The sequence below is a fragment of the Callorhinus ursinus genome, unplaced genomic scaffold, assembly GCF_003265705.2.
Source record: "Callorhinus ursinus isolate GAN/ISIS: 27379988/994484 unplaced genomic scaffold, GSC_fseal_2.0 scaffold7, whole genome shotgun sequence".
Lineage (NCBI taxonomy): Eukaryota > Metazoa > Chordata > Mammalia > Carnivora > Otariidae > Callorhinus > Callorhinus ursinus.
This window is the reverse complement of record NW_027397069.1, coordinates 62256184-62272383: the sequence shown is the minus strand read 5'-3', so window position 1 is coordinate 62272383 and position 16200 is coordinate 62256184. Positions and strand designations below refer to the sequence as shown.

At 33.6% G+C, this 16200-nt stretch overlaps 1 protein-coding gene across 10 annotated transcripts in view; it reads left to right on the top strand.

The window, feature by feature from the left end:
* The window catches only part of NBEA (neurobeachin), a 686692-nt gene that overhangs the window by 178644 nt on the left and 491848 nt on the right, over positions 1–16200 (top strand). For all 10 annotated transcript variants that reach the window (XM_073894686.1, XM_073894682.1, XM_073894681.1 and 7 more), the window contains exons 14-17: positions 6601–6680; positions 7375–7437; positions 7538–7635; positions 11356–11448. In XM_073894686.1, coding sequence (XP_073750787.1) covers positions 6601–6680; positions 7375–7437; positions 7538–7635; positions 11356–11448 — 334 coding nt within the window. The remainder of the gene's footprint in view (positions 1–6600; positions 6681–7374; positions 7438–7537; positions 7636–11355; positions 11449–16200) is intronic.

Here is a 16200-nt window from a genome sequence, read left to right as displayed (position 1 = left end):
TTGGGGTGGAGTCTTTTGGGTTTTCCACATAAAGTATCCTATCATCTGCAAACAGAGTTTGACTTCTTTACCGGTTTGGATGCCTTTGATTTCTTTTTGTTGTCTGCTTGCTGTGGCTAGGACTTCTAATACTGTGTTGAATAGCAGTGGTGAAAGTGGACATCCCTGCCGCGTTCCTGAACTTAGGGGGGAAGGCTCTCAGGTCTTCCCCATTGAGAATGATATTTGCTGTGGGTTTTTCATAGATGGCTTTTATGATATTGAGGTATGTACCCTCTGTCCCTATACTCTGAAGTGTTTTGGTCAAGAAAGGATGCTGTACTTTGTCAAATGCTTTTTCTGCATCTATTGGGAGGATCATATGGTTCTTGTTTTTTCTTTGATTAATGTATTGTATCACATTGATTGATTTGCGGATGTTGAACCAACCTTGCAGCCCAGGGATAAATCCCACTTGGTCGTGGTGAATAATCCTTTTAATGTACTGTTGGATCCTATTGACTAGTATTTTGCTGAGAATTTTTGCATCCCTGTTCATCAGGTATGTTGGTCTGTAATTCTCCTTTTTGATGGGGTCTTTGGTTTGGAGATCAAGGAAATGGTGGCCTCATAAAACGAGTTTGGAAGTTTTCCTTCCGTTTCTACTTTTTGGAACAGTTTCAGAGGAATAGGTATTATTTCTTCTTGAAATGTTTGGTAGAATTCCCCTGGGAAGCCATCTGGCCCTGGCCTTTTTTTTGTTGGGAGATTTTTGATGACTGCTTCGATTTCCTTAGTGGTTATAGGTCTGTTCAGGTTTTCTGTTTCTTCCTGGTTCAATTTTGGTAGTTGATACATCTCTAGGAATGCATCTATTTCTTCCAGATTTTCTAATTTGCTGGCATATAGGTGCTCATATATGTTCTTATAATTGTTTGCATTTCTTTGGTATTGATTGTGATCTCTCCTCTTTCATTCATGATTTTTTGATTTGGGTCATTTCTCTTTTGTTTTTGATAAGTCAGACCAGGGGTTTATCAATCTAATGTTAATTCTTTCAAAGAATCAGCTCCTTGTTTCATTGATCTGTTCTACTGTTCTTTTGGTTTCTATATTTCATTGATTTCTGCTCTGATCTTTATGATTTCTCTTTTCCTGCTGGGTTTAGGCTTTATTTGCTGTCCTTTCTCCAGCTCCTTTAGGTATAGGGTTAGGTTGTGTATTTGAGACCTTTCTTGTTTCTTGAGTAAGGCTTGTATTGCTATATACTTTCCTCTCAGGACTGCCTTTGCTGTATCCCAAAGATTTTGAACAGTTGTGTTTTCATTTTCATTTGTTTCCATGAATTTTTTTAATTCTTCCTTAATTTCCTGGTTGACCCATTCATTCTTCAGTAGGATGCTCTTTAACCTCCACGTATTTGAGTTTCCTCTTGTGATTGAGTTCTAGTTTCAAACTACTGTTGTCTGAAAATATGCAGGGAATGATCCCAATCTTTTGGTACCGGTTGAGGCCTGATTTATGACCTAGGTTGTGATCTATGCTGGAGAATGTTCCATGGGCACTAGAGAAGAATGTGTATTCTGTTGCTTTGGGATGGAATGTTCTGAATATATCTGGGAAGTCCATTTGGTCCCGTGTGTCATTTAAAGTCTTTTTTTCCTTGTTGATCTTTTGCTTAGATGATCTGTCCATTTCAGTGAGGGGGGTGTTAATGTCCCCCACTATTATTGTATTGTTGTCGTTGTGTTTCTTTGCTTTTGTTATTAATTTGCTTATATAATTGGCTGCTCTCATTTTAGGGGCATAGATATTTACAATTGTTAGATCTTCTTGTTGGATGGACCCTTTAAGTAGGATATAGTATCCTACCTCATCTCTTATTACAGCCTTTGGATTAAAATCTAATTTGTCTGATATGAGGATTGCCACCCCAGCTTTCTTTTGGTGTCCATGAGCATGGTAAATGGTTTTCCACCCCCTCCCTTTCAATCTGGGGGTGTCTTTGGGTCTAAAATGAGTCTCTTGCAGACAGCATGTTGATGGGTCTTATTTTTTTATCCATTCTGATAGCCTGTGTCTTTTGATTGGGGCATTTAACCCACTTACATTCAGGGTAACTATTGAAAGATACGAATTTAGTGCCATTGTATTGCCTGTAAGGTGACTGTGACTGTATATTGTCTATGTTCCTTTCTGGTCTAGGTTGCTTTTAGGCTGTCTCTTTGCTTAGAGGACCCCTTTCAATATTTCTTGTAGGGCTGCTTTTGTGTTTGCAAATTCCTTTAGTTTTTGTTTGTCCTGGAAGCTTTTTATCTCTCCTTCTGTTTTCAATGACAGCCTAGCTGGATATAGTATTCTTGGCTGCATATTTTTCTCGTTTAGTGCTCTGAATATATCATGCCAGTCCTTTCTGGCCTGCCAGGTCTCTGGATAAGTCTGTTGGCAATCTAATGTTTCTACCATTGTAGGTTACAGATCTCTTTTCCCGAACTGCCTTCAGGATTTTCTCTTTGTCTCTGAGACTTGTAAGATTTACTATTAGATGTTGGGGTGTTGACCTATTTTTATTGATTTTGAGAGGTGTTCTCTGTGCCTCCTGGATTTTGATGCCTGTTTCCCTCCCCAAATTAGGGAAGTTCTCTGCTATAATTTGCTCCAGTATACCTTCTGTCCCTCTCTCTCTTTCTTCTTTTTCTGGGATCCCAATTATTCTAATGTTGTTTCGTCTTATGGTATCACTTATCTCTCGAATTCTGCCCTCGTGATTCAGTAGTTGTTTATCTCTTTTTCTCAGCTTCTTTATTTTCCATTATTTGGTCTTCTATATCACTACTTCTCTCTTCCGCCTCATTTATCCTAGCAGTTAGAGCCTCCATTTTTGTGTGCACCTCATTAATAGCCTTTTCGATTTCAACTTGGTTAGATTTTAGTTCTTTTATTTCTCCAGAAAGGGTTTCTCTAATACTTCCATGCTTTTTTCAAGCCCAGTTAGTATCTTTAAAATCATCATTCTGAACTCTAATTCCGACATCGTACTGATGTCTGTATTGAGCACATCCCTGGCAGTCGGTACTGCCTCTTGTTCTTTTTGTTGAGGTGATTTTTTCCATCTTGCCCTTTTGTCCAGAGGAGAATAGATGAATGAGAGAACAAAATGCTAACAGGGTAACAACGTCCCCAGAAAATATACTCTAAACACATCAGAAAAGACCTGAAACCAGGGGAAAAGAAAGGGAAAGAAAGAAAAAAGAATTAGATAAAAACAAAGAAACAAAAACAAAACAAAACAGAATATGATCAAATATGATCAGGCTGCTGCATAGATCAGTGCTACACACTAGATTTTGGGCGTATTTTGGTCTGTTAGAAGAAAGTGCCTCCCGAAATTTTAAAGAAAGAAAAGCTTATATATGTACAAAAGTAAGGGTTAATATGATGAAGGGATGGAATATGATTGTAAAGATGAAAATTATAGATTATAGATTTTATAAAAGGAATTGATAAGAAGTTGGTTGAAAAAAGAAAGAAGAGGATTTAAAAAAGAAAAAGGGAGAGAATGTGATCAGGCAGGAGACTAGAACAAAGCCATACACTATAGAGATTTAGGGTATATTTTGATCTGTTAGAAGAAACTGTATCTCAGAATTTTAAAGAGAAAACAATATATATAGATAGATAGATAGATAGATAGATATCTATATATACCAAAAATAAGGGTAACTACTATGAAGGGATAGAATATGACTCTAAAAATGAAAAATAAAAAAGATTTTTTAAAAAAGGGATTGATAAGATGGTTGAAAAAGGGAAAAAGAAAAATTTAAAAAAAAAGTTAAAAAAATGAACTTTGAAAGATTAAAGAATCATGGTAAAAAAGCCATGAATGATATGTGCAGTATTCCCCTAGCGCTGGAGTTCTGCCATTTACATTGATTGGTAAACTTGGTCTTGACTGGCTGTTCTTGCTGATCTTCTGGGGGAGGGGCCTGTTGCCCTGGTTCCCAAATGTCTTTGCCGGAGGCGGAATCGCTCCGCCCTTGCCAGTCCGGCTAAGTAATCTCTGGTTTGTTTTCCGGAGCTTTTGTTCCTGCAAGCTTTCCGAACAGCTTTGGAGGACCAGCATGAAAATGGCAGCCTCCCAATCTCTGCCCCGGAGGAGCCGAGAACGCAGGTCCCCACTCCTCAGTGCACCCCCAGAGAAAAGCAGTCACTCCCGTCTCCCTGGTCTCTGGCCGCACTCCCCATGCTTACCCGGCCTGTGACCGAGCATTTCTATCTCTGCCACCCGACTCCGTGTGGAGTCTCCAGGGGAAGGGGATTCTCCCCGGGTCTGCCCCTTGTTGGGTCCCTGCTGGTAGAGCAGTGGCTCAGCTGTGCTTCGGATCACGGTTTATGGCAACCCCGAGCTGAGAGCCCACTCCTTGGCTCAGTCTCTGTAGCCAGCTTCCCTGCTCCAACACCTGGGAGCTCTGCCACTCTCAGGCACCCCGGTTTTTCTCTGACCCCGAGGGTCCGGAGACCGCACTTTCCCAGCAAGGGTTCCACCCACCGCTTAGCCACTGGAGCACGTCCCCCAGCGGAGCAGACTTCTAAAAGTTACGATTTTGTGCTCCAGGGCTCTATCATTTGCCAGAAATGACCCCATGGAGGCCCCACCTCCGCCATCCATCCTCCTGAATATCGCCTAGGATTCACTTCTCCGTACTTCCTACCTTCCAGATAGTGGTCGCTTTTCTGTTCAGAGAGTTGTTGCTATTCTTTTCTTCCATCTGCTGTTGAGTTGTAGGTGTTCAGAATGGTTTGATCCCTTTCCACCTGAAATCCTGAGACCAGATGAAATCTGGGTCTCCTAATCCTCTGCCATCTTGCTCCCCTCTCTACAACCTGGTTTTTAAACTATTGGTAGCCTGAGCTTGAATTTAGTCAGTAGTGGTTATATTTACACAACACAAATCAGAAATCTGCAATTATTTAATTTGATTCATATTAGGACCTCACCCCTCCACTCATGTAGTTCCTTTACTTGCATACCAATCGTTAATGGGTTTCTCTGCCAGGTTACTGTCAGCGTTCAGTATCTTGACCTAAAGAGTGGTTATACAGGTGTTCATTTTATGCCAATTCATTAGTTTGTACATTTACATCTTCTGTATGTGTGCTATATTTCACAATGAAAAACAGGGTTTTTTTGAGATAGCACGAACAGATGGGGAGGGTCAGAGAGAGAGGGAGAGAGTATCTTAAGCAGGCTCTATGCTCAACGCAGAGCGGGATGCAGGGCTTAGTCTCATGATCCTGAGATAATGACCTGAGCCAAAATCAAGAGTCAGATGCTTAACCAGCGGAGCCACCCAGGCTCCCCCACAATGAAAATCATTTTTAAAAAATTAATACCAAGTGTTGGTAAGGAAGGAAAGGGTATTTTGTACACTATTGGCAATAGTGGAGCCAAAAATGTAGAGAGCAGTCTGGGAAATGAGAAAGAGATTTCTTTTTCAAGAGTAGATGGAATGGATTTTTTGAGTAATAATTTGCATGTAAATATTTGTTGAGTGAATAAAAGATGTTATATATTATACATATAGGGATTTTTATTTTAAAACTTATAAAGAAGCTGTATAAATCCTCATTGCTTCAAGAAATACTTGATATTTAAGGGCTTTCGTAGTTCTAGTTACATAGTTAAAGGTATAATTTAATTATTGTATACTATGTATATTATATATATTATATATATTGAATAATCTCATTTATTGGTAATTAAATATTTGCAATTAATTACTTTGAAATTTAGGTGTTATGGAATTGATATGTACACTTAAACTATTCACATTCATTTTCATTTATTGACTCGAGAATTTTTTGAGTTTCCACTATAATACATATTTGGTATATACAAGTAACAAGGGGAAAAAAAACTACAAAGCAAATAATTAAAATGGAGTGTCACTTTTTCTGCGCTTTGTTATATAATTTGTGGTGTGAAAATGGAGATGGTCTTTAAGTGAAGAAAGGTTTAATTAAGATGAAAGAAATGTTGGGAAAACTTGGATTTGGGGGAAAAGGGAACCTATTAATTTAATAAAAGTAGGAAAAGTTGTGTGAACACTTGATGATTATACACTTATGAATGGATGGTACTATGTTATAATTTTTTAAAAAGTAATTGTTGGGCGCCTGGGTGGCTCAGTTGGTTAAGCAACTGCCTTCGCTCAGGTCATGATCCTGGAGTCCCGGGATCAAGTCCCACGTCAGGCTCCCTGCTCAGCAGGGAGTCTGCTTCTCCCTCTGACCCTCCCCCCTCTCATGCTCTCTGTCTCTCATTCTCTCTCTCAAATAAATAAATAATAAAAAAATCTTAAAAAAAAATAAAAAGTAATTCTTTTCCCCAAATCTGACATTTGGTGAATAATTTGAAATTACCAAAATCTGAAACTTAATGTTTGAATCCTCTGATATAATTGAAATGGTATAGCATTAATACTAACAAATATTATAATCCTAATAAATACAACTTGTAAAGAATTCCATAGTATTCCAACATAATTGCATTAAGCTTATTTAGTATCATGGTTTTTTTTGCTTTTTTTTTTCTTTATGTTTTCTGTTTTATTCTAGATGGTCCCCGGCCATCACAAAAGGAAATTATATCACTACGGGCATTTATGCTACTTTTTCTGAAACAGCTCATACTAAAGGTAAAATAATTTTACATTATTTAGAATTGCAATATATTAGATGAAGAGGAATTTTTGACATTGTTTAAAATCAATATTGTAAAATTAGCAGTAACTATTTTTCATTTATGAATAGCTTTCGAAATCCTAAAGTAAGTCTTAGGGTTAACTTTCATTAAACTTCACTTTTTGTTAATCCTCTTTGAGATCATCCATTTTAAGAGGTATAGGAAATGGACAAGGAACATATGCATAAGATATGAGCATAAAGTTTTATTCCAGAAAATGGTCTGTGTACCTGTATGAGAAGACTTACATTATGTATTTTATCACAGTAGGATTTTTAAAAGATTAAGATAAAGAAAAATGGAAAATAAAGGTAAAATATACATCAATTGGTTCTATAAAGTTTTGCATTATTTTAAAAAAGAATAAATGGTTAGAAAATAGTAATATGAAGTTAGATGATCAAAATATACTTACTTTTGATAGTGATGATCAATCAAATATTGGCCTTAAAAGACTAGATACAGTTTTCCAAATATTTACTTATTTAAGTAGAAATAATATAGTCTATGAATTATGAAATACTTAAAAGATTTTAATGAAAACATCACTACTTTTAGTTGTTCTTATTTTCTTTTAAAATGATCATTTGATGCCTGTCTTTAAAGTTTTAGTTTTAGATTTAAATATATATATTTTTTTAAATTAGGATCGAGGGGTCAAGGAAGATGAACTTCAGAGTATATTAAATTACCTACTTACCATGCATGAGGTAGGACATGGTCTGGGTCTTCTATTTTAATTATTTTATGCAAAGTACTAGAATAACATATCAACTAAAGAAATTTTTTTTTGGTGATCCTTATATGCAGGATGAAAATATTCATGATGTGTTACAGTTACTAGTGGCTTTAATGTCAGAACACCCAGCCTCAATGATACCAGCATTTGATCAAAGAAATGGAATAAGGTATGATTATAATATTAGCATTACTAGTAGACTTTAATTGAGTACAGTTGTGCTTTCTAGAATAACTCCTACTCTAGGAACTTTTGAATAAATACAGCAAAATCTTACACACAAGAAGGGAATAAATGGAGAAAGCTAGTATTAATCTTCTAATACTCCAGCTGATAAACTATTTAGAGAATGGGTCTTGGTCTCAAGAATAGTATTTAAATTGTGATGCTGTAGTAAAGATATTTCAGTTAGTGTGAAGAACAATTTTTTTTTTTGTAGGAAGACAAGAAACATGGTATATTTCAGCAAAAGAGAGCACAGGAAAATTGTATGAATTTAGGCTCAAGAACTAGATAGTGACCAGATTTGGAAGATACTGGCCACATAATAGAAAGAGATTTAGATTTTATTCTGTTTATGATGATAAAAAGTATTTTGAATGGGGTACTGATTTGCTAAGATTTCCATTTTGTTAGATTTATAGTCAGCAGTGTGGAAAATGAACTGGAGAGGGATAAAACTGATGTAGCAAAATAAGTAGAGAGATTATTTTATTCATCAGTATTAGGGACGATGAGTTAGGACAGTGGCAATGTAGTTGGAGCAAGAGGACAAAACCAAAAGAGTTTGAAGACTAAGTTTAGTTAGAATGATTGTAAGTAATTATGTAGGTAAGTGAAAAATAGTTCCTTGATTAGTATTCTTATGAACTTCAGCCTATAATCTAGCCCCTTAGGGATTCTCCTTTTTAATTTTTCTGAAGTCTGAATTATTGGAATGAAGAAGAAATCTTTTTTTTTTAAATTTTTTATTATGTTAATCACCATATATTACATCATTTGTTTTGGTGTAGTGTTCCATGATTCATTGTTTGTTCATAACACCCAGTGCTCCATGCAGAATGTGCCCTCTTTAATACCCATCACCAGGCTAACCCATCCCCCTACCCTCCTCCCCTCTAGAACCCTCAGTTTGTTTTTCAGAGTCCATCATCTCTCCTGGTTCGTCTCCCCCTCTGACTTAGAGAAATCTTTTAAGCCATGTGCAACTCAGTGAACTTCCACAGTTTGTAAAAGAATTTGGAAATGATACACCTACAAAGGAATTTTATTAGTGCTTCTTTTACTTGGCCATTTATATCAACAAATGACAGTTTTCTAGATTTGAAGGACTTCTTTCCAAATCAGAGAAGCAATCACATCATTTCTTTCTTTTTTTTTTTTTTTTTTTTTTTTTTTTTTACAAAATCACATCATTTTTGTTGGTTGTTCTGTTTGAGTTATCACTGTGATCTTTGAGTTTACAAACCTTGGAGTTGCTACTCTATTTGAAGAAGAGAATTACACATTTAATTATTAAGAACTATAAATATTTTCTTACTATGAGGTTGAACTATATGAAATTGCTGATACTTAACTGTTTACTAAATAATGGCATATTTGGTTCAACCTAATCATAAAATACAGTTATTCTTCTTAAAATATATTTAGACTGAAAAATTAGTATCCTTGACCTTAGATCCTAGTATCTCTTTTATTTATTATATCAACTGATAAGTGGATCAATTAAAAATGTCCTCATCATCCTTGTGAATGATACCAGGCTTAGATTGGTTAACAGAAATTCAGACACAAAATTCTGCATTACTTTGACAGAGTGAAAATATGATCTTACAAAGGAGAATGATAATTGGTTAGATCTTTAGGGGGCTGAAATAGTGATTTATATGTATAGTATGAGTGGAATGATTAGACACAATGAATACCAAGGCCTGGTTGCTCATGATTGAAACCTACTAAACATGTCCTATTATTACCAGTGTGTTCAAAACAGTGACAAAGATGGAAGGTTTTCTCCTTCAGTTTTTCCATTTCAAAAAAAATGTGGAGAATGTAGGCTTTGACTAAAGATATGGAAAAAATAGGCTTATTAGATAGAACACTTAAAGGTCTGTATCTTAGAAAGAAGATAGATACTCAAGGATAGCAGTTATATATAAAATATTTTCTGGGGAAAATTCTGATAAATTGTCATTTATATACACTAATAACTGAATGCAAAGAATGAAAATTCTGGTGACATTTTAACTGGCTTTAAGAAAGACCATGTGATAATACAACATTGAACTGAGCAGCTAAAAATGTGATATTTTTATATCTGAAAATCTTAAAAAAAAGAATACATAAGTACTTGTCTCAAGTGATTTAGATCATTTGCTGGCTTAATATAGTAAGCTCAAGCAGATTAATTAGGATTCACTTAACTTATGATATTTCAGGTAAACAGTCATTAACTGATATGTCAGTAAATTTCTTAGGCTGTGAGCTTTTACTTTGGTTCTCAAGATTATTTTTACTGTTGAATGTTCTTTCTCATGATTTCCTGACTAGTTCTTTTCCTTGCATGTATAACTTTCCTATTCTCATACCTTTTTTTTTTAATTACTGATCTTGGTTCATAAAAGTTCTGAAGATAGATTTCAATGTAAATACATATTTAGGAACATGAGGCTTTTGAAAAAAATCATCTAAAGGAAATGGTAACTAATGTTTATCTCAGTCTGTTCTTCAGTAGAGTAACACACAAATAAAAAGCAATATCAACAATATTTATTTTCTTTTTTAATAGTATAAGCCACTGTTAAAACAGACGTGACTAGCTTTAAGTAATTTGTTCCCTTTTGTTAATGCCACTGAAACGATATAAAAATTATACTGTACCTACTAATACCAACTTTTTGTTTAGCCTCAGTTACTTCATCTTGAAACATAAAATGACACTTTATTTTTAAAAAAGACTTAATACAATAAAGTACATCCTAATTTTATAGTCACCACTACCACCTTCAAAGAACTTTCTTAAATTCTAGAATTAGTTGCAAAAGAATATAATTATTATTGTTTCCTACTACCTTATAGAAAAAATATTTACTTTTAAGTTTTGGAAAAAACACAAGATAAAAATTTTTTAATATTTATGAAAATTATAATGGCTATAGCCCTGTTCTTACATCATATTCAGATGACTGTATATATTAGGTTGGGTTATATGTTAGTAGAGACTTCTTTGCTCCATGTAATAGAAAACTTCTCAAACCAATTTAAGTAAAAACAGAATAATCTCATTAGGGTAAGAACAAGGAATTGGAAAGCTATAAGGAAACAACTTTGCTTTCTCTGCTACTTCCTATATGGTCGCTTTATTCTTTTGTGTATAGACTCGTCTCTGTGAACAAAACCAGGCTGCCTTATAGTTTCTGTTTTAAATAATTTTCTAATTCAAGAGCCCAGAAAGTACTAGATATTGTTTCTCAGATCTCACTCCAAATGCTCAGAAAAGAGAAATAATTGGGCAAGTATCTATCCATGGTCCAATTAGCTATAAACAAGACAAAACGGTCATCAAGTAGAAATGTCAGGGGCAGTTCTAACAGAAGGGGAAATACAGCCTAACTAAGCATGTATCTTAAAATAGAATTTTTTTTTCAATATGCTAGAAGTCAATACTTAGGAGCAACAAATCACTTTGAACTTTTGAGTATTTATTTGAAGGCCAAGTTTAAAGAAATATTAGTAAAATGTGCTAATTTTTAATTTTTCCAAAGAATTTAAAATCCTGAAAGGTACTTTATATTTTTTATATTTATAATTCATTGTAAAGTATATAGTGCTTATATTTTTAATATTTGTAAGTGCTTAAAATGTTTATTTATTTCTCTATTTTTTTTAGAGTAATCTACAAATTATTGGCTTCTAAAAGTGAAAGTATTTGGGTTCAAGCTCTGAAGGTTCTGGGATACTTTCTGAAGCATTTAGGTCACAAGTAAGTTGATGTTTTTCATAATGAATTGTGGAAATACCTATCGAAATTGTATTTTTAGTAGTTTCATATCTAATGGAACATGAAATTTGACTTGAATAATCTTAGAGCAGAAAATAATAGCTTCCTGTTGTAAAAGTTGTAAAACTGTTTTTATAAAAGAATGTTTATTAATAGATTATAGAACAAATTCACAATTTAAATAATATAGTTTATTTTTGTTTACTGAAAGAAAATACTGTTCATTTTAAAGATGTAAGAAAATATTTCATCAAATAAAACAAAACACTTCATAGATATGATTTTAATGAAAACTTTCCTGACAGGGAATACCATGTATATGAGACTTGCTCTTTTGTTTACATGCTAAGCCAGTATTTTATTATTTGTATTTTTTTTCTAACATTGAGGCTTATTTTTTCTTGTGATTTAAATATCCTAGAATATTTCTTTTTTCCCTAAAGTCCAGACTTTAGATACTTTTAAATGTCATTTGCTGATATAATGAATGTTTTTCATATTATGTTGTCCAGTGCAAAATTATTCTTTTTAAAATTCATTTTCTATACAAATGAGCCCAAGAAAGTATCATTTAATTATTGCTAGATGGGATTCCTCTCAAAACCTCACTGTTGCTGTTTCTTTTTGGTGCTTAAATTTACGAAGAGTTTATTGATAACACTGATAAAAACTACACAAGATCCAGATAAGACATCTCTAACATGCTAAATAGTTTGAAAGACTAGATTGCTTTTTATTTTGTTACCAAATCAATAGTCAAGTAAAGGAGAATAGACATATTACAAATATAGGAAATAGTTCAACAAAGCCTGGATTGTAGGAAAGAATTATGAATATATGAGGAACTGTAAATATACTAGTTGATTGAATACTGAGAGTGAAAGCACATGTACTTTTAATATTAAGAGAGAAGGACTACTCATGTAACTGGTTAAGTAAAAGAAATTGACTAGGAGAAATTAAATAAAGGATTCTAGCCCTAGATACAACCTCTTAAAAATTACTAAGAAAACACATTTAAAAATATAGCAATGTGGAAAAGATAAGCAAAACTAATCTGCAGATGAGAACACTCACTGGAAAAATATTGTTATAGAGTACATAATAATTGTGATTAGAAATTTTACTGTAAGTTTAAAAAGTAAGGAATGAATTGCTCTGAGGAAGGATTACTACTAAGCAGAAATTCAAGAAGTTGGAAGACATGTAACACAGAAGTGTTGGATCATGGACTTTTAAAAGTCTTTGGAGGAAAGTTTCTATTTTTGTTGAAGAAAAAAAATTTATACAAATAAAAATGAAATCAGAGGAAGCCTGAAGGAAGATAAATTGTGTGGTTGGCATAGTAAGAGACACAGAAGATAAAAATGAAAAGAAAGCAAATAATATGTATTGAAGGAAATAGAAGAGTTCAGAAGGATCAAAGAGAAAATGATTGATATAGAAAGCACAGAAATTCCGACAATGGTGTAAATTGAGTTCCCAAATAAGAAAAGCAGAACAATGGAACTAAACAAATATTTAAAGCTATAATTCAGTGAAGTCCTAATGTAAGATTTTGCCATCCATATTAAAAAGTCAGGCTGTGTACCAGGGAGAATTTTCCTAGAATGGTCAGCACAAAAGTAAACTATTGGATTTAAATGTAAGTCAAGAATCCTTTTTCAGCAGTGTGCAAATAGGGGGAAATTTGAGTTGGGCTTTAGACTTTTCTGCAATGTTTTTCAATAAAGAAAACAGAGCAACACCCATAGGACATTGAAGTGAAGAAAATGGGAGCCTAAGTATCGTTTAAGTAAAAAGGATGCTGCCAAACAATTTTTAACCATACAAGAAATTGTTTTTCTGAATAATTATTGAGAAAATTTCTGGGACAAAGTTCAGCCAGTCAGGATGACTGGACACACTATAGCTAAGTACTACTGGTGAACACTGAATGAATTTAACAGTGAAACTAAGCCTAAAACAAATGTTTGAATTAGAATGACAGACCAGAAATTACTTTTATAGGCCCTATTAATGCAGAAATGCTATAGTTATAACGAATTGGGAAAGGACTGAGGAAAGACAGAAAGTAGAGTAAATCCAAAGAGTCAAAGGTTATCCATAAGAACCTTACAAATGAAATATTAGAAACACACGCTTACTGACTAAAATTAGATGACACAGGAGAGATGAAAAATTAAGAATAAATATATTGAATTTATCATTGCTCATAACGGGGAAATACACTTTCTAAACACATAGAGGCCTTCTTATTCCTTTACAGTTAAAGAGATAAGAAATTTGGTGAATTTATAAGAACTGTATAAATAAAACTAAGAATAATATGTGTAATGGAATCTTTAAAAATCTATTAAGTATGACATATCTAACACCAAATATCTGCCATAAAAATAAATGTAAAAGTTTTTGTATTTTAAGGAAAAAAAAGTTCATCACAGTAATAAAATGCAGATCTATAAGCAAGAAACATACTAAAATAAAGTGATTTAGAAAGGCTGAAAATTAAAGGGTACCTAAAGGTTATACCACATATATACAAATGAAAAAAACAGGAATCATGATCTCAGCATTGGACAAATTAGAAGTCAAGCCAGAAAGCCGTAAATAACATAAAGAAGGACACACAATGTTAAAGGGTGAAACTTTCATGAAAAGGAAATTATAGGAGAAATAATATGGTTACCATTAGTTTAAAACATTAAAACGGTTTTTATTTCACCTATCTTGGTTCATAAAAAATCAAGGGAGAAAGTAACATAAATAACAAGGTAAATCTGATTAATATAGCTTGAAGTCTGTATCATGTTAATAAAGAAAATAACTTCAATGCCATGGAACATTTATGAAAATTTGACATGGCATAGCAGACATCAAAGAAAAATTCTAAAACGTAAAAACAGAACAGATAAGGTTGTCTTATTAACATACAGTAAAGAAAATAGGAGCAAAATCTGAAACCAAAATTTCTTCTACCTAGAAATTTAAAATTTATTAAACAACTTTTGTGTCAAAGAGAAGATGCACATGAAGTGCAGATTTTTTTTCAGGATTTAATTTTATTTTATTTTTCATCATGGTAAGTGTACTCTTTAATCCCATCCCCTATTTTCCCCATCCCCCTCACCCACCTCCCCTCTGGTAACCATCCGTTTATTTTCTATAGTTTAGAGTCTTGGTTTGTCTCTCTCTTTTCCTTTGCTTGTTTTATTTCTTAAATTTCGCATATGAGTGAGATCATATGGTATTTGTCTTTCTCTGATTTATTTTGCTTTGCTTTATACTCTCTAGCTCTATCCATGTTATTGCAAATAGCAAGATACCATTTTTTATGGAAAAATAATATTCCATTGTGTATATATACCACATCTTCTTTATCCATTCATCTATCAGTGGACACTGGGCTGCTTCCATAGTTTGACTATTGTAAATAATGCTGCAGTAAACATAGGGGTGCATGTATACCTTTTTGTATTTTTGGGGTAAATACCCAGCAGTGCAATTCCTGGATCATAGTATAGTTATGTTTTTAATTTTTTGAGCAAATTCCATGCTGTTTTCCACTGTGGCTGCACCAGTGTGCATTACCATCAACAGTGCAAGAGGGTTCCTTTTTCTCCACACTCTCACCAACACCTCTTTCTTGTGTTTTTGATTTTAGCTATTCTGACAGGTATGAGATGATATCTCATTGTAGTTTTGATTTGCATTTCCCTGATAATGAGTGATACTGAATATCTTTTCAAGTATGTGTTGGCCATCTGTATGTCTTCTTTAGAGAAATGTCTGTGCATGTCTTCTGCCCATTTTTAACTGGATTATCTGTTTCTTAGGTTGAGTTATATCAGTTCTTTATATGATATTAACCCTTTATCGGATATGTCATTTGTAAATATCTTCTCCCATTCTGTGGGTTGCCTTTTAGTTTTGTTGATTGTTTCCTTCGCTGGGCAGAAACTTTTTATTTTGATGTAGTCCCAATAGTTCAGTTTTGCTTTTATTTCCCTTGCCTCAGGAGACATATCTAGAAAAATGTTGCTATGGCTGATGTCAGAGAGATTATTACCTGTCTCTCTTCTAGCAGTTTCATGGTTTCAGGTCTCACATTTAGGTCTTTAATCAATATCAACTTTGTTTTTGTGTACGATGAAAGAAAGTGGTCCAGTTTCATTGTTTTGCATGTGGCTTTCCAGTTTTTCTAACACCATTTGTTGAAAAAGCTGTCAGTTTCCCACTGTATATATTCAGTCCTCCTTTGTTGATTACAAAGTCAATGTACAGAAATTTGTTGCATTCCTATACATAAGAATGAAGCAGCAAAAAGTGAAATTAAGAAAGCAATCCCATTTACAGTTGTACCAAAACAATAAAATATCTAGGAATAAAACTTAACTGAAGAGGTGAAAGACCTCTACTCCAAAAACTATAAAACACTGATGAAAGAAATTCAAGAATATGCAAAGAAATGGGAAGACATTCCATACTCATGAATTGGAAAAACAATATTGTTAAAATGTATTACTCAAAACACTCTACAGATTTAATGCAATCCCTATCAAAATACCAAAAGCATTTTCACAGAACTAGAACAAATAATTCTAAAACTTGTATGGAACCGCAAAAAACCAGACCCCAAATGGACAAAGCAGTCTTGAAAAAGAACAAAACTTGGAGGTATTACAATTCCAGATTTCAAGTTATATTAAAGGTAATTAAAACAGTATAGTACTG